General features: G+C 41.2%; 1 protein-coding gene across 1 annotated transcript in view; it reads left to right on the forward strand.

Annotated features, from left to right (window-relative positions):
* Wnt2 (Wnt family member 2) overlaps positions 1-925 on the forward strand; it is a 41,141-nt gene extending 40,216 nt beyond the window's left edge. The window contains exon 5 of the mRNA XM_028871756.2: positions 119-925. Coding sequence (XP_028727589.1) covers positions 119-348 — 230 coding nt within the window. The 3' untranslated portion in view covers positions 349-925. The remainder of the gene's footprint in view (positions 1-118) is intronic.
* Positions 926-16,289: the final 15,364 nt, after the last annotated feature.

The raw sequence follows: 16,289 nt of genomic DNA on the forward strand, positions 1-16,289 counted from the left end.
AGCTGTGAGGAGGTTGGGCTAGGCTCTGTTCTTAAGAATGGACCCCATGCCTCTTCTGTCCAGACTATTGTATTCTGCCCACACATTTCCAGTGACATCTCTCTGGCTTGTCTTTCAGGCTCTCTGGGTACAGCAGGCCGTGTATGCAACTTGACTTCCCGAGGCATGGACAGCTGTGAGGTCATGTGTTGTGGGAGAGGCTACGACACATCCCATGTCACCCGGATGACCAAATGTGAGTGTAAATTCCACTGGTGCTGTGCTGTGCGCTGTCAGGACTGCCTGGAGGCCCTGGATGTGCACACATGCAAGGCCCCGAAGAGTGCCGACTGGACAACCCCTACATGACCCCAGCAGAAGCCATCATCTCTCTTCCTTCCCTCAAGGACTCCAATCGCATCTGCAAGGACACTGGACCTCTGGGTTGTCTTCAGGGGGCTATTTCTTAAGGCATGTGGCCTTTATTTCAACAGAAGCCCATATTCCCTCCCCGGGAGCCCCAGGACTGGGGACCACATGCCGCATACAAGTATACCCTATTCTATCTATCTTGGGCATTCTGAGGTCACCTCTTTTCCTGCTGATTTCTTTTTGGAAATGACATGACAGGCTGTTAGAGGAGGAGGGTCATGGGCCCCCACCACTGTCACCTAGACATTTCCTCTTCCCTCTTTAGCCATGGGGAGAAACATCATCACATAGTAGAGGAGCGTTCTCTGTGTCTTCCCACTTCTAACAGTTCGGAAAGTCTGTGCTTCCCTCTGTGGGTGGGGGTGGGTATGGAAAATAGAATCAACTGCACCAAATTTACTTGTATTTTTAAAAAAAGACCAAGCAAGAGCTTTATCTAAGTGATAACTGTTGCTACCATCCTTGACAACTGCCTGGAGAAGGATGGCTTTCAATAAACACCAGGTTTAAAATACGTGTGTTTTCTAAGACTTTATTCCATGTTAACCTCTGATATAATAAGGTGAGAATGTTTGTCCTTTGAGCCAGTGTTGCTTTGTACTTTCGTGTCAGCCAACACCTCAGAAAGGGATTGCTGTTCCTCACTGTTCCCTCAATGTAAGGACCCTTGAGAGATGAGAGTTCCCACTGTGCTCTGGAGAGAATTTGAAGGGGGATGGATGATCTGGCAGTATTCTTTAACTAAGGAGTAAATACGGTAAAAAATAATAATAACAACTTACTGAGTGAAACGTCAGAAATGTGCTTGTACAGCTAAAGAAAAAGAAAGCAACAGAATCCCAATGCAGCCGTGAGCACGTGACCAGTGGGGTTCCTGACCACCTTGTGGATGCAAACTTAGGTGAGACCAGTGTGATGCTGCCAGAGAGGTCTGCAGAGCCTAGGACCCCCTCTCCCATACTCTGATGCTCAAGAGAGCTATTGAGGAGCATTGGCTAAGACCCACCAACCTTAAGGCCTGGCGCTTCAGTTATGTTTGTTTAAGGCTTACGCGATGATGTGAAGTGTAGTCTAGAGAAAATAGCACATAGCCTGGCCTTTAAAGTTGCTAGTACATTACATCGCAAACAGTTTGAGACTTGGAGACGATATTTAAGTAACCCAGCTGTAGTTACGGGAGTTTCAGTGTGGAAATGGTGATTGACTTCTGCCAGGAGATGACATTCAGAGAAAATGAAGAGGTTGCCTGCTCCATTTTTTCAAATGTTGGATGAAAGGAAGTGAACTTGACAAGGCTACTTCTCATCCTGCTGTACAATTGGGTTCTTGTTCTATACATAATTTCTTCATAAAGCTATAGCAACTAACAGGGTGTCTCATGGTATACATCTGGTGTCACATTGCTGCTTGCTCATGGTTTCACACTTTGGATTTCATCTTTCCATCCTTGTCTAGGTCATTCGGCCTGAGGCTCATGGGAAGCAAACTGTGGGAGTTATTTGTCTGAGCGAGTACTAGCCTCCTAGCCTTCTTAAAAATGACTTAACTCCAGTACTATCCTCTCCTCCTCCCTTTTTCTCCTCCCTTTTTCTCCTCCCTTTTCGGTGATTGGGGTCAAACCAGGGTCTTGTCTTGTCCGTGCCAGGCAGGTGCTCTACCCCTGAGCCACATCCTCATCCTTCTCTTTGTATGTCATGGACACAGTAAGTAGGAACAACGGAGCAGGCAAGTGGCAACTCTGGGCTTAGCATGGGGGAGGTCAGACTGGTTCACAGCTCCCAGTATCCAGGGCACGCTTCCCTGAGTCACTAGCCCTTCTTGCTGCTAGATGAATGGTGAAATCTTAAATCCTTGGGTATATTTAGGGTGAGGAAGATTTTTAGAGGATATTGGCTCCTTCCAGTTCAGGCAAACTAAATCAAGAGACGTGAAGAGATCCCTGTAAACATCAGCTGGAACCCCAGGGCTCCATATAAGTAGGATCACAAGAGAACTGCGGGAAGCCGCAAATGGAATGTCCTCATCTGATTTTATTTTGGAAAGAAAACATTTATATTTGAAAAGAATTAAAACAGGTAAAGGTTTATGAACTCACTTTCTTGAGGGCTTAGTAGAGGGCTAATGTTCTAGAAATCTGACATACATACACTAAATTCTTGGGCTTTTAAGGAAAATAAATTATACTAATTTCTAAAATAAGGAGAAAGTCCGTTCAGCTCAAATCCCCTGCAAGTAAAAGTCTTACTATAAACTGATTCCTTGGGCCTTGGTTATTTTTAATTAATTTTTTTTCACTATCTGAATACATTTCCAAAATACATCTTTACTAGTTTACTAGGGCTTTCTACAGAATAGTCTTTTGTTGTTGTTTGTTTGTTTGTTTGTTTTATTTTGGGGACAGGGTTTCTCTCTGCAACCCTGGCTGTCCTAGAACTCACTCTGTAGACCAGGTTGGCCACAAATTCACAGAGATCTGCTTGCCTCTGCCTCCCAAGTGCTAGGATTAAAGACATGTGCCACCACCGCCTGGCTCTACAGAATAATCTTCACATGACTTAGCCTGTGGGGGCTTTTATCGACAGATATTCTTTATCAGCTTGCTTGTGTTGCTGACTGATAGTTGTCTACTGTCCTGCCACATGCTTCCTCAAGTAACCCTCCGATGATAGCACCCGCACACCACCCTTTCTAGTCTGAAATCTATGTCCTAACTGACGAGGTCAGTCTTCCCCTCAGATGTTTAAGCGGAGCAGAGACTCCTCAGAGCCATAGTCATGCTCAGGTCCCCCTCGGCACTGGCACCTTAGCTGTCCAGCCGATTCCTGAGGGGAGAGAGAGAGCCATAGGGAGTCACCAGGTTGAAACACTTCCTTGAGAAGTGAAGCCTATCAGAAGCTAATCAATCTGAGTGAAGCCAGATGATGTAGAGGAGCACAAAGAAAAGAACCCGCTAGCTTTGGTCACACGGCTGGCAGAGCTCTGGAATCACTGGCAGTGGCGTTTTCCATCCTTGCTGCGCACGCCTGCCCTTTCTGCCATTGCGGCTTCCCCTTCCCTACCACCAGGCCCCCTCTTCCTGAGGGTCAGGGGCCCTGGCTGGAACTCAGGTTCTCCTTACCCACTGGATAGCTCTCTCTACTTGAACAGTCAACATTCATTTCAAGATGATTTTTAAGTGGTCACTACTCTATTCCTTCATTTTAGAATTATCACTACAATTTTTAAAGCCAGGTATTGGGTTGCTTTTGCAAAAAAAAAAAAAAAAAAAATCTTTAAAGTCAGAAATAAAACCAAGCCTCCCAATGACTATCCTGGGCCCTGTTAGTTTAGAGTGGACTCTTACCTTCCTACAATAGATCATCTCCGAGCCCCTGCATGACTGGGCTTCTACACGCCTGGTCCACATTCTCAACTTTTAGAGGCTGGCCTGCGGCTGGTGTCTCACACAGCTGAAATACATTCACCTCCACCACGACTGTCACCACCTCTTGCACACTTCAAAATAAAGGCTCAGAGAAGTGTCCGATGGACCAGACCCTTTTTTGTGTCTAGTTACTGCCTTTTCATCGGGGATTCCTTATCTGAAGAGCAAGGACTGTGCTCCACAAACAGACCTTGCTAATTCTAAAACTGGAAGACAGCCTCCGCCAGGCATGTGTTGAACTTGTGGAAAGAAATGCTGGGCCGTGGGCAGACAGGTAAGGCAAACTGACTTTGACCTTCTTCCAAGGCAGAGAAAAGTTTCACTCACCCATGAGGATGTTCTTTACATGTTTCAGGGGATCAGCAAAGTGACCTGTATTTTGCAAAATCCAACATGGTCATTATTTTTTAGATCAGAGTTATCCCAGCCCTGGCTGTTTTGTTTTTTCTTTCGCCCCGATATCCCCGTGGATTCCTGTTCAACCAAACTCCCACTTCCATAAGCTAATAAAAGTGTCACCTAGGTTGTTTTGAAGAACTATTGTTATTTAGAAGTCGGCGTTTTCTGTGAAATCAAAATCAAAACACAATAAAGTGATTTTTGGTGTTAACTTTGTTATTTTAGACTCTTGGTAATCTTGCCAAACCTCTGCTAAGAAACTGCTTCAGGTTACGTGAGCTATTTACTCCCTCGTCTTTTCTCAAGCCCATGGCAGAGAGACATCTTTCATGTTTATAAAGAGTTTCGGAAAACACAACTGACTCTCTTTACTGATGACTGTTTCTGTGAGTGAAGAAATAAGACTTACATTCAGGATGGGAGTATTATTCCTTTTTCCCCCATGTTTCACTATGGCTGCTGTTCAGAGCCTTGCTCCTCTGGGTGCTAGCATGTTGTAGCCCTAGTTCTAAACACAATAGCTCTTTGTAGTATCTAATGCACTCTCATCAACCTTCTCCAACTGCTGCTCTTCCTGTAGACTGAAGTGTCCTTTTCTCAGCTTGATTAGAAAGGTGAGATCACATGACCTTTCATGGCAATTTGTGCATACTGAATGTGTAGGCTAACTACTTCAAGCAGTAAAAGTTTGTCATTGTGTGGGTACAAACTCTCCCCTAGCAAAGGCAATCCATTCTTCCATTTTCTCTTCCCTACTAGTCTATGTTCTAAGGATAGAGGACTTGGCAAGACTCTTCCTAAACTTTAAGCATCAAGGTAGACCCAGAGTAGAGATGCTTACTAGACTTCTGGGACTCTGCTATCTCTTCCAGAAATCCCTACAGCTACTTAGATTATCTGAAAAGGAGATGATTTTCATAGAGATATTTCTTTCTTTTTCTTTCTGTGTGTTTGGTTTTTGAGACAGGGTTTCTCTGTGTTGACCTGAGTGTCCTAGAACTCACTTTGTAGACCAGGCTGTCTGGAAACACAGAGGCCTGCCTTCTGGGATTAATTCTAAGTGCTGGGATTAAAGGCGTGCACCACCACTGCCCAGATATATAAGGATATTTCAACAAAATGTTTTAAACCAAAAATTATCAATAGAATTTCCTGGTTCTTAAACCCTTTGTGTAAGAGGGATGACTTATGCAGGGCGGGATATACAGAAGATAGTCTGGCCTATAGCTAGAAGATACCAGAGTCAAGGCCCTTTACTCCTAACTGTGACAACCAAATCCATTCAAACATTAGCAAAATGTCCCCTGATGGAAGAAGAAGGGAGAAGGTGATATAAATGGTCCTTATCAAGTGCCAGTGGTCTAACATTTTGAACTAGTCCTCATAAAGTTTCAGTTAGGGATACTTTCCTCCCTTCTCCTACCCTAGGATTCTCTGGATTGATGTATCAGACTAGCTGGAAAAGAATCCTCTTGAAAATGTGAAGTTTTGGAGTCCTCAGCCTATCACAGCACATAGGAAAGGGACTATGGATTGAAGCTCACCCAGGCCTACGCTACATGTCCCAGGGGTCCGAGAAAGCATGAATCTTCTTGGTTTTAGCAGCTGGAAGCATAATTCTTAGGAATTCCTCAATTTCACAACGCTTAGTTTTTTGTTTTCTTTTTAAGCAAAAGACAAAATCCACAAGATGTGTTCTGGAAGGCGGAGGAGTAAGAACATTAGAACTCAGCATCAAGTAGTTGAGCAATTTTGAGTTCCTCAGAGCAATCTTAGGAGAGAGTAAGAACAAAGGAGCGACCGCAGGATACAAACCATCTGACTTTCAAATAAAGAAAAGCTAAGGTCCAAGTCAAGCCCGTGATGCTAGTTGCTCTTATTGTAGCAGCAGATTTCAGGCAGCCTGGCCCACCAGGGCAATAGTTAACTGTTATTAAAGCACTAGTGTTTGTTATCTTATCTTTATTGTGACCAAAATGCCTTACATAAACAATGTAGGGGAAGAATAATTTATTGTAGCTTATGGTTTCAGAATGTTTAGTCAATGGTGCCTTGGCTTCAGGTGTTTGGTTAGAACATGGCAGTGTGAGCATGTGACATAGGAAGTTGTTTGCCTCGTAACAGTCAGGAAGTGGAGAAAGGGTATAACCAAGGTGCCAGGATGAGATACAGCCCCACGATATACACCCAGTAATGTACTTATTCCAGTGAAGCCCCACCTCTTACCCTTTACCACCTTCTTCCAATAATGTGAGGATATTATGATTCCTTCAGAGGTTTTATCATTCATTAGTATGAGTCCTCATGATCCAATTGCCTCTGGAAATACTATCACAGAGATCTCTAGGATCTGCCTTATACATCATCTGATGTTTTTGATCCAATGAGGTTGACAATCAAAATTAAACCATCACAGCATCGTAAAAATATTATTAAATCCCTGCAAATGTCAATGAGAAGCCTTTTTTATAGTATACCCTTGCATGTTTATTTTTTTTTTCTTTAAATAAGGTAAGATGTTGGGGTCTCAGACTACTTGACTCCCTGACAACTCTTAGCTCCTGGTGCCCTTGCTGTAAATTGATAGAGCTATCAGCCAGCTGGATTACTGTGCCAGCATTGGCTAATTTGAACATGCTACAGATGCTTTGAAGAAGCTACATGGCAACCATGGCTGCCTACTCCTGAAACACAATTCCAGCTTCTAAAGGGCATTGTCCCAGACATGACTATTTCAAGCGGCATCCACTTGATTTTCGTCACCGTAAGGGTCAATGTATTAAAAAACAACTCTCTTACTCTGCAGACATTTTCACCCAGGCTGGGGTAGGGGACACTTCCAGGAAAAGGCCTGGGATTAGCACAAGCACAGTACTTCGTTTCCATGGAAGTCTGAATCATTGCTGCAGATACCCTTTCTGCAATCTCTTTCGGGCTATTATAACAAAGACATTTGACTCATTTGTAAGCCAGCTAGGAGATGGTCTTTTCCTGTCTACTTTTTACTTTAAAAATGACTAGATCAAGCTACACTGGCCACACAGACGCGGCCACAGCAGTGCAGCAGGGGCAATGAAGCGGGAATAGTGGCATCAATAACAAGAGTAGAAAAGAGAGGACATCTAGAAAGTTCCAGTGAGCCGCCAGAGCTAGAGGACGCCACAACAAAGACAATGGATTCTGTGAAGAGCTGGAGAGGACAAACTCTGGACCCTGGTCACTATATTTCCAGAGAGCTACCAAGCCTTAAATGTCAAAAAACTCAGCCATAGCAACATTTTATCGCAGCAATAACACTATATGAAGCGTTAACGTATTAGATGTTGTAAAGGGCTCAGGATTCTAAAGGCACTGGACCTGACAGCTGTAATACTTGCCCTGTTGAAGGTTCTGGCACTACAAGACCAGGCAAGAGCTATACCAACAGGAGCTACCACCTGCTGCTACTTGCCGGCTTCTGCCACCACCTACTGCTGCTGCAAGTTGAGGATCACCAAAGCTACCAAGTGCTGGGGCCCACTGGGTTTCAAAGCCCAGGACAAGAAGCCTCCAACCTGAGTTGCTTCAGCCCCGAGTTTGGCTTCCAAAGCCTGGAGCAATAGGCTTCAAACTCTCAGGACATGGAGTTGACTTAGGTTGGAGGCAACCTAAGACCCAGGATTTCCAGCATGAAAACAGCTTCCTCGCTCCCGCCCACAATTTCTATTCAAGTAATGCAAAGGGCCTTCAGAGAGCTGGGTGAGAACTGGTGATCCTAGCCTTATGTGAGCCATAGTCAGAAATCAAGGTGTGATGTAAAGGAATGGCCCAGGGAAGATGAGGTACGGCGAGGAAGCAAGAGCTCGGTTGATGGATGACAAAATGGCTAGACCCATGAACTAGAGAACTTGGGACAGATGGCAACCGGTGTAGGGGAGGAATTTGAAGGTCTCTCTTTGTGATTTGATCATTTTTCATGGACCAAATTAAATTTCCATTTAATGCTGCCCAAAGAAGTAATGAACAGTGAGAACCGCTTGCATCAACAAATAGTTCACAGTCTGTTCCCTCGTGTTATCATCTAGTTCTAGATAATAGCATAATTAAAATGAACATTTGTAACAACAATTAAAAAAGAAGAGTCCGTGAATTTGAGAGAAAGTAGAGCAGAGGTGTGCATGGGAGGGGTTGTAGGGAGGAAAGAAAAAGAAGAAAATGATGTAATTGTGTTTCAATTTCAAAAAATAAAAAAAAAAAACAGATTTTAAAATCTGATCAATGTGATCAGTTTGCATTTGAACTACGTTTGGACTCCACTTGATTTTGTATTTCTGAGTACCAGTTGGCCTTGTGAAAGCCTCTGTAATCGAATTATGGTCTGGATTTCCTCAGTCAGTCCACCCCGTCCTCTTTTAATAGCATCATGGGCTATTATCATTAAGTTCTCAGAGAAATCACATTACTGTCTGTAAACCCAATTCCCATAATCAAATGGCAAGGATGCCTCTGGTATCCACTCAGCCGATTGCTCACAACAGTCACTTTAGTGGAGTCTCACAAACTCATCTACAGATATTTGGGGACTTGGGGTTACAGGTGGAGGTCATCTGCCAACCAAATCACTATCAGGTGAAACAGACAAGACTGGAGTCTTCAAAAGTCTACCCACCCTCATGAGCTTCGGCACCTGCCCTTGCTCATCATTCTCCGACAGTAACCGAGGGCCAGGACTCTGAGTCGTCGTTATTTTGGAATCATGATTAATAAAGACAAATATTCCAGGCCAAAGTAGGACTAGACAGAGAAGGGGGTATGGGTTTCATTTTCCTATACGTTGCTGTAACTATAAACAATGCCTTATCTTCACAATAATTCTCATGAAATAATAAGCACTGGTGTTTTTAAAAGTATTTACACCAGCCCTTGGAAATTTTCTGAGAATCATGATTCACAGATGAGAAATTTCCCTTTTCTACAGGGTTTAGTAATTGGCACAAGAACTACTCAGTAGACCATCAATACAAATGAATTTGGATGGTCCTTCTGCTAACTATTCATTAACACATTTCTTTTAATTTTTTCTCAAACTGACTGGATGATGGAGTCAAGATGATCTCTACTTCCCATATTGTAGACTGATAATTCAATGTTTTCTGAAAATTGGATTGTTCTGTCATGTAGATGACACTTCAGAGGTGCAGTGAGATCACATGGTATTTTCAGGATCCCAAGAGTAAGGATTGCTGGGATCACAGAATGTCATATTTGTAAGAACCTTGAAGATCATTTATTCCAACCTTTACATTTTATTAATGTGGAAACAAAAGAAACTCCATGGTTTGGACTATGATGTTAGCAAGAGACTCTGAATCATGTTTAGAAGAGAACATTTGTTCATCACTCAGTGAGTCTGCATGGAGCATCCCCTGTGAGTCAGGCAGTGTGTTATGTTCTCAAGACACAGCGGGGAGCAAGACGGATATCACTTGCTCATACCCAGAAAAGACAACTTATGATTCACTCAGTGAGTCTGTGTTGAGCATCGGCTGTGAGTCAGCCTATGTACTACCTAACAGAGATCCAGCCAAGACTGAGGAAGACTTGGAGTGTCTGGAGGTACTACCTACACCTAGAACTTACTAGTGTATAAATTTGTTCGGGGTCATGATCGGATTTAGTGATTAGAACCATTCTTAGATCTGGATATGATTATCCTCATTTTTGAGCTGGGACAAATTTCAGAAAGATTTAGTAATTGGCTTAAGGGCATAAAAGACTCATAAAACCTTAGAAACAAGTGGATAACCCAAGAATCACTATGATTTTTAATTAAATTTATATGACAACAAAACCCTTAGCAAAGTCACAATTCACAGAACTCTACCAGGAAGCAAGTGACCTTTCATTATATATTTTAAAAGGTACTTTTTTCCAAACTCAAATGAGGTATGCCTAGAAAAACCTAGAGTACAGTCATGAGAAATCCACTTGGATGTGGAGATTCAATCTGCAGATGAAGATGCTGCTAAAATATCACTTATTAGTGTAAAAATAGCCTGAGCCATGATTTATTTAAAATTTCCCTAAACTCTTTCCTAATGCTTCATGGGTGGGTGAAATGGACATGCTAATATGTGTGTGTGTGTATATATATATATATATATATATATATATGTATATATATGTGTGTATGTGTGTGTATGCACATATGTACATATGTATGTGAATGCATATTTACATATGTACATATCTATGTAAATGAATGTATATACAAAATCTTTCATAATGGTCTTGCTTCTCATACAAAAAGAAGACAGACAGAATTTTCTTAGCAACAATGCCCAAGAAATATTTTTCAGAATTGTCTTCAAATGTAATAATGTATTTTGAAAACTGTTAAAGGCACAAAGCGCATATAAACATAATTTGGCATTCATTTGCAGTAACATTTTTACTTTACTTGAAATAAAGTGTGGGTGCTCTTTGTTTCCATAAGGAAAACTGGGAAAGTGTTAACAATATCGGGTGATTGGAAAGGGGTTCTAGGAGCAACAGTTTCCCTGCCCCCTTCCATACAGCAAGCTTGGAAGTATAATGGAGGTTTCCAGTAGTGACCTTGAATTGACCCCTAGTTGACCGTTCTAACCTGTGGCTGGGATTATTCTGATGGAGGCCAAATTCCTCCGAGTTAAGTCCCTTCAGAAACTGAGGGAGCCTGGGGCAAGTCCTGACGTGACTATGTGAGGAGTACAGTGAGAGCCAGGGAAGGAATCTGTCGAAGTGGAATCTTAAATGAGGGGTCAAGGGACAGGGTGGGGAGCTTTTATTACAATTCTTCTAAAAGTGTATGGAACAGATTGACACTCATGTTTATTTATGATGTAGAAAAACTGCCCACAGACATGCATTTTGGTCTGTGAGAAAACTGCTAAGTGTGAGATTATGAAGAAGGAAGTGCTGTAAACACACAAATAAATAAACAAATAAATAAATAAAATATAGGGAGTTTAATCCTGGGTAGAACATGATTCATTGCTTTGGAGCAATAAACAGGGTGAAATGATATCCAAAAACATTTTTCCACTTATTGGACACATCAGCAATTTCCCTCATAACTATAGCAGATTCTTTCATAAATTATATTGACACCCATGAGAGGCAACTTACCCCAAGTGTCATTTTATTTATTTATTCATTTATTTATTTTAATATATTTTTTATTAAAACAGAATTGCATCATTTTCCTCCTCCCTTTCCTTCCTCAACCCCTCCCAGGTACCCTCTCTTCAACCCCCAGATGTCCCCCGACTCCTACCTTTTTCTTATGACTGTTACATACATATGTATTATGTATATGTATGCACAAATACTTACATAGACCTGTTCATTCTGTTTTGTCGTCTGTGTGTATGCAGATTCAGAGCTGACCATCTACATCACAGCTCCTGCATGTAAGGTTCAGGAAGCATCTTGGAGAGGGGAGGATTGTAAGAGCCAGGAAACCAGAAGTCTTCTGTGAAACATTCTCTCCTAGAAATGGCAGTAAAAACAAGGCCAAACTGTGGCAATATCACTAGACGCACTAAAGTGGAGGGGGAAATTTCACAGTCCTACCCCTCTACAAAGAACTACAGCAACTAAAGACTGCTGGAAGGCAGAAAAGCAGCCTTTCCCAGGCATGAGCCCTCATTGGTCACTTCCTTTTTATTACTTTCAGTGGGGCTTAAAAGTCTCACCGCACTTAAGGGTCGGCCTCAGGTCTAGCAGAAAAAGATAATCAGCACAAAATGAATTCAGTGGTATTTCTGTAGACTTTTTGTCTCATACTGTTTTGTTTAGACATTTTGTTTTGTCTTATTGGTCCTTTGCTTGCATATTATAGTTTCTGATTGTGTGTGTGTGTGTGGTGTGTGTGTGTGTGTGTGTGTGTGTGTGTGTGTGTGTGTGTTTCTTGTGGGGTTTTTTTTCTTTATTCTGGTTTGTGTTTTTTGTTTGATTGTTTTCCTGTTTGTTTGTTTGTTTTATAAAGAGAAAGAAAGAAAAAGCCTGGAGTTGGTGGCTGGGAAGGTGGGGAGGATATGGGAGGAGTTGGGGGAGGAGAAATCATCGAGATCAGAATATATTGTCAGAAAAAAAATTTTTTTCAGTTTAAAAAAAAAAAAAACCTTAACAAAGCTGCCTGGTATTAAGATACTATTTTCTAAAATTTCTTTTGAAGTTGCATGAATTTTATTTTCTGTGTTTACATTATTTTTTGCCAGGTAATAAACACAAGACTATGAAACCTAGACCTATACTAGGTTCTTTAATAATTTCTTATTCAACAATCACCCAGCACAACTTACTGTCTGCCCACCATTTCTAGTATTTAGACTCTCTCTTTGAATAAGATAAGTGATTTCTATTATGTCAAACCAAATGTTCCTTCCCTGCCCACTGGAAATCTTCTTGCTACAAAATGTCCATGATTCAGGTAAAATAAGTACCCTTCAGAATTGTATGGGAACTCTACCAACACCCAAAACCAAACACGAGGATGTTTCTCCAGCCAGAAAAAGAAGAGGAAATTGAAAACTCAGGCTTGGGAGCTTTGTGGTGGTTTACTAATTTTTCCATGCAGAATTTGAGATTTTAAAGACCATATTGATGCAGGAAATAAAGTCATAGTTTTTTGTGATGTGGGAGAATTGAAATTAGGAGACAATATATATAGGAGACAATCAACACCTTCAAAAGACCATGCATTCAGGAAAGAAAACTTCTGGATAGCAGCATAAGGAATCAGCAAGGAACTGCGGTTATGCTCGCTTAACAATGGAGAAACATTCTGAGAAATGCATCACTGGCAATTTTGTCACTGTGCCAACATCACATAGTGTAATTAACCCAGACTAAGACTGCTACAATGCCATTGAGTCACATAATTTTATGAGATCACTGTCCTACATGTGATTCATCATCAATCAAAATATCATAGAGTGTATGACTAGTTTGTTGTGAAAGGGGACTGTGGTAGAGAGATTTGTTTGCTGACCATGTAGAGACAGCAGCCTCTTCTCACTTTAGTGTTGGAATCCATATAATTTGTATGTCTTAATAATTGTCTAGACAAGAAATTAGCTGTAAGGAAACAGTTTTAGACTGAGGTACCTAGCTGATGTAAAGCCTCTTTGAAGGTAACATTTCCAACCAAGTAGAATCTGGTAGAATCAAACTGCACCAAACATGAGTTCATACTCTAGAATTGCAAAATACAGCACAAAATAAGGTACCATAATCACAAGACAAAACAAATTATATAATTAGACTTCCCAAAATACCAAATATTAAAGTTACATTAAAATTTTGAAGGAGATAATTAAGCACCAAGCATTCCAGTCCTTGAATTTCTTCCATATTCCACGATGGCACAACAGATCCATTAGAAATAAAAGGCTATACAAAACAGAAGAATAGTGACATGAAAAGGGGATCTTGAAAAAAATGTTCAAGAAGGGCCCACTAAATATTCACTCATGGTCATATTTTAAATTAGTACAGACATTTTGGGAAACTGAGGCAATTCTTTAAAAATAATTAAAACCAGAAAAACTGTATGATCCAGCAGTCCCATATACCTAAAGAAATTAAAATCAGCATGTGAAGATAGTCTGTATTCCTACATTCTTTGCATTGTAATTGCCAAAATATAGAGTCCACCTCAGGATCCATCAACAGATGAGTGGGCTTTAGAAATTGTGGTCTATTTACTGACAAGCCTCCACAATTTACAATTGTTTCATTGTAGTGTAAAAGTAATAAAACTTCTGGAGAAATCAGACTACAAATTTCAATTTTGATATTTTCCTGCCCTAGCAATACAAAGATGTGATGGCCAGTGATTGGCCACAAATGTAGCTTTCAGTCATACATGTGAACAAAAAGATGAACACCTAATATTTACCCTACAGGGGACTGTGCTGACAAACTATTTGGTATGTGGAATATTGTAAGGATATTTTGAGTTACAATATTCTCAAGTTATGATTGGTTCATCAGACCTGTCCCATGGTAAGTCAAGGAATTAAGTGTTCTTACCACAAAGCAAAGAGTTCAAAAATATTGGAGGTGATGGATATGCTAAGTAACATGATTTGAACATTATATAATGTATACTCCTATCAAACATCATCTTGTACCTCATAAATATGATGATTTTATCTGTCAACTAGAAGCAATAGCTACTTATAAACGCAATATTTATGTATGGCATTAGGAAGACGTATATGAACTTATTTTTAGGAATATGGGAACACTGAACTGATGGAAAGCATTACTGACCAGAGCAGGAGCAGTAAGTTTGCTCCTGTAACTTTTGATATTCATAAATTCACAGATATGGTGGTGAGAATGAGAATGGTCCCCAGAGGCTCATATTTTTGAATGCTTGATCATTAGGGAGTTCACTATTTGAAAGGGTTAGGAAGTATGTCTCAGGGGGTGACCTTTGAGGTTTTTAGAAACCTAAGCCAGACCCAGTGGCTCTCTCCCTCCCTCCCTCCCTCCCTCCCTCCCTCCCTCCCTCCCTCCCTCCCTCCCTCCCTCCCTCTCTCTCTCTCTCTCTCTCTCTCTCTCTCTCTCTCTCTCTCTCTTCCTGCTGCCTGTGGACCCAGATGTAGAAGTCTCAGCTATTTCTCCAGAACCGTGTCTCCCTGAATGATTTCTGCAATGATGATGATAATGAACTAAACCTCTGAAACTATAAGCAAGCCTCAATTAAATGCTTTCTTTTAGAAGAGTTGTCATGGTCATTGTATCTCTTCATTGCAATAGAACACTGACTAAGACAATAGATAAAATGGCCTTCACCAAACAAAATAAAACAAAGTAAAAAAATGTTATGACTTTGCATCACTATGGATAAGGGAGAATCTTGGCAAAGCAAGAAATTGCCAGTGTCTTATCCAAAACAAAGTGATCCTGAAAACTGGTGGGTGTTGTGCATGTAGTTTAGAAGGAATGACAAGTTTGGTCAGAAAAGAAACTACTATGATACCCCTGGAGGCAGCCATGTTGATGGTGGAGAAGACTGCAAGGGATATAGTTTATTTTTCTAGTTTGTTTCTCTGTTGCTGTGACTAAACACTGACCAAAAGCCATCTGGGAGGAAAAGGCTTACTTCTCCTTGCAACTTCCTGGTCATAATCCATCACTGAGGGAACTCATGGCAGGGACCTGGAGGGAAGAACTGAAGCAAAAATCATTAAGTAATACTGCTTACTGGCTTTCTTCCCCTGGCTTGCTCATCTACTTCTCTTATACAGCTCAGGCCTATCTGCACTGGGATAGCACCGCCCACAGTGGGCTTGGCCCTCTTCTATCAATTATCAATTAAGAATATGTTCCCACAGACTTGCTGAGGTCCATCTGAAGGAAGCAGTTCCTCAATTGAGTTTCCCTTTTTCCAGATGGCTCTAGTGTGTGTCAAGTTAACAAAGAGTAGCCAGCACAACTGACCCTTGTAAACATGAGACACAAATACGTCATTATTCAAACATAACCTTTCCTTTCCTGTTTGTCCCCAAGATCCCATGTTAATATTACAATATAAACTCAAGTCAAATTTAGAAGTCCAAGTCATTAAAAAATTTCTTCACTTAAAAGTTCAGTGTCTCTTTAAAATATTTAGTTTTTTAACAGTGGGGTCCTATAAAATCAAAACAAATTAAATAATCTTATTATTTAATTAAATAGGCCTTATTCCAAAATGGAAGCACCAGGGCAGAGTTACAATCAAATCAAAGCAAAACTAAAATCTGAAAGCATAAATAGTTGGATGTCTAGAACTCACTTACAATCTTCTAGTCTCCAAAGGGTTTGGGTGGCTCCCCATCCTACAGCTCACACAGCCGATCTAGTAGGCTCGGCCAGCTCCACTTTCCAGCTGCTGCTGTCCTTGGAGAGTGTCCCTTACTTATTCCAGGCATCTGTACGATCCTGAGGTCTGTACTGCAACTGAGGCTTCCCCTTCACTAATGGCTTCCTTGCCTCTTCTCAAGGACTCTGACCCAAGCCTCAGCTTCTCTCAATGACCCCT

The sequence above is a fragment of the Peromyscus leucopus genome, chromosome 3, assembly GCF_004664715.2.
Source record: "Peromyscus leucopus breed LL Stock chromosome 3, UCI_PerLeu_2.1, whole genome shotgun sequence".
Lineage (NCBI taxonomy): Eukaryota > Metazoa > Chordata > Mammalia > Rodentia > Cricetidae > Peromyscus > Peromyscus leucopus.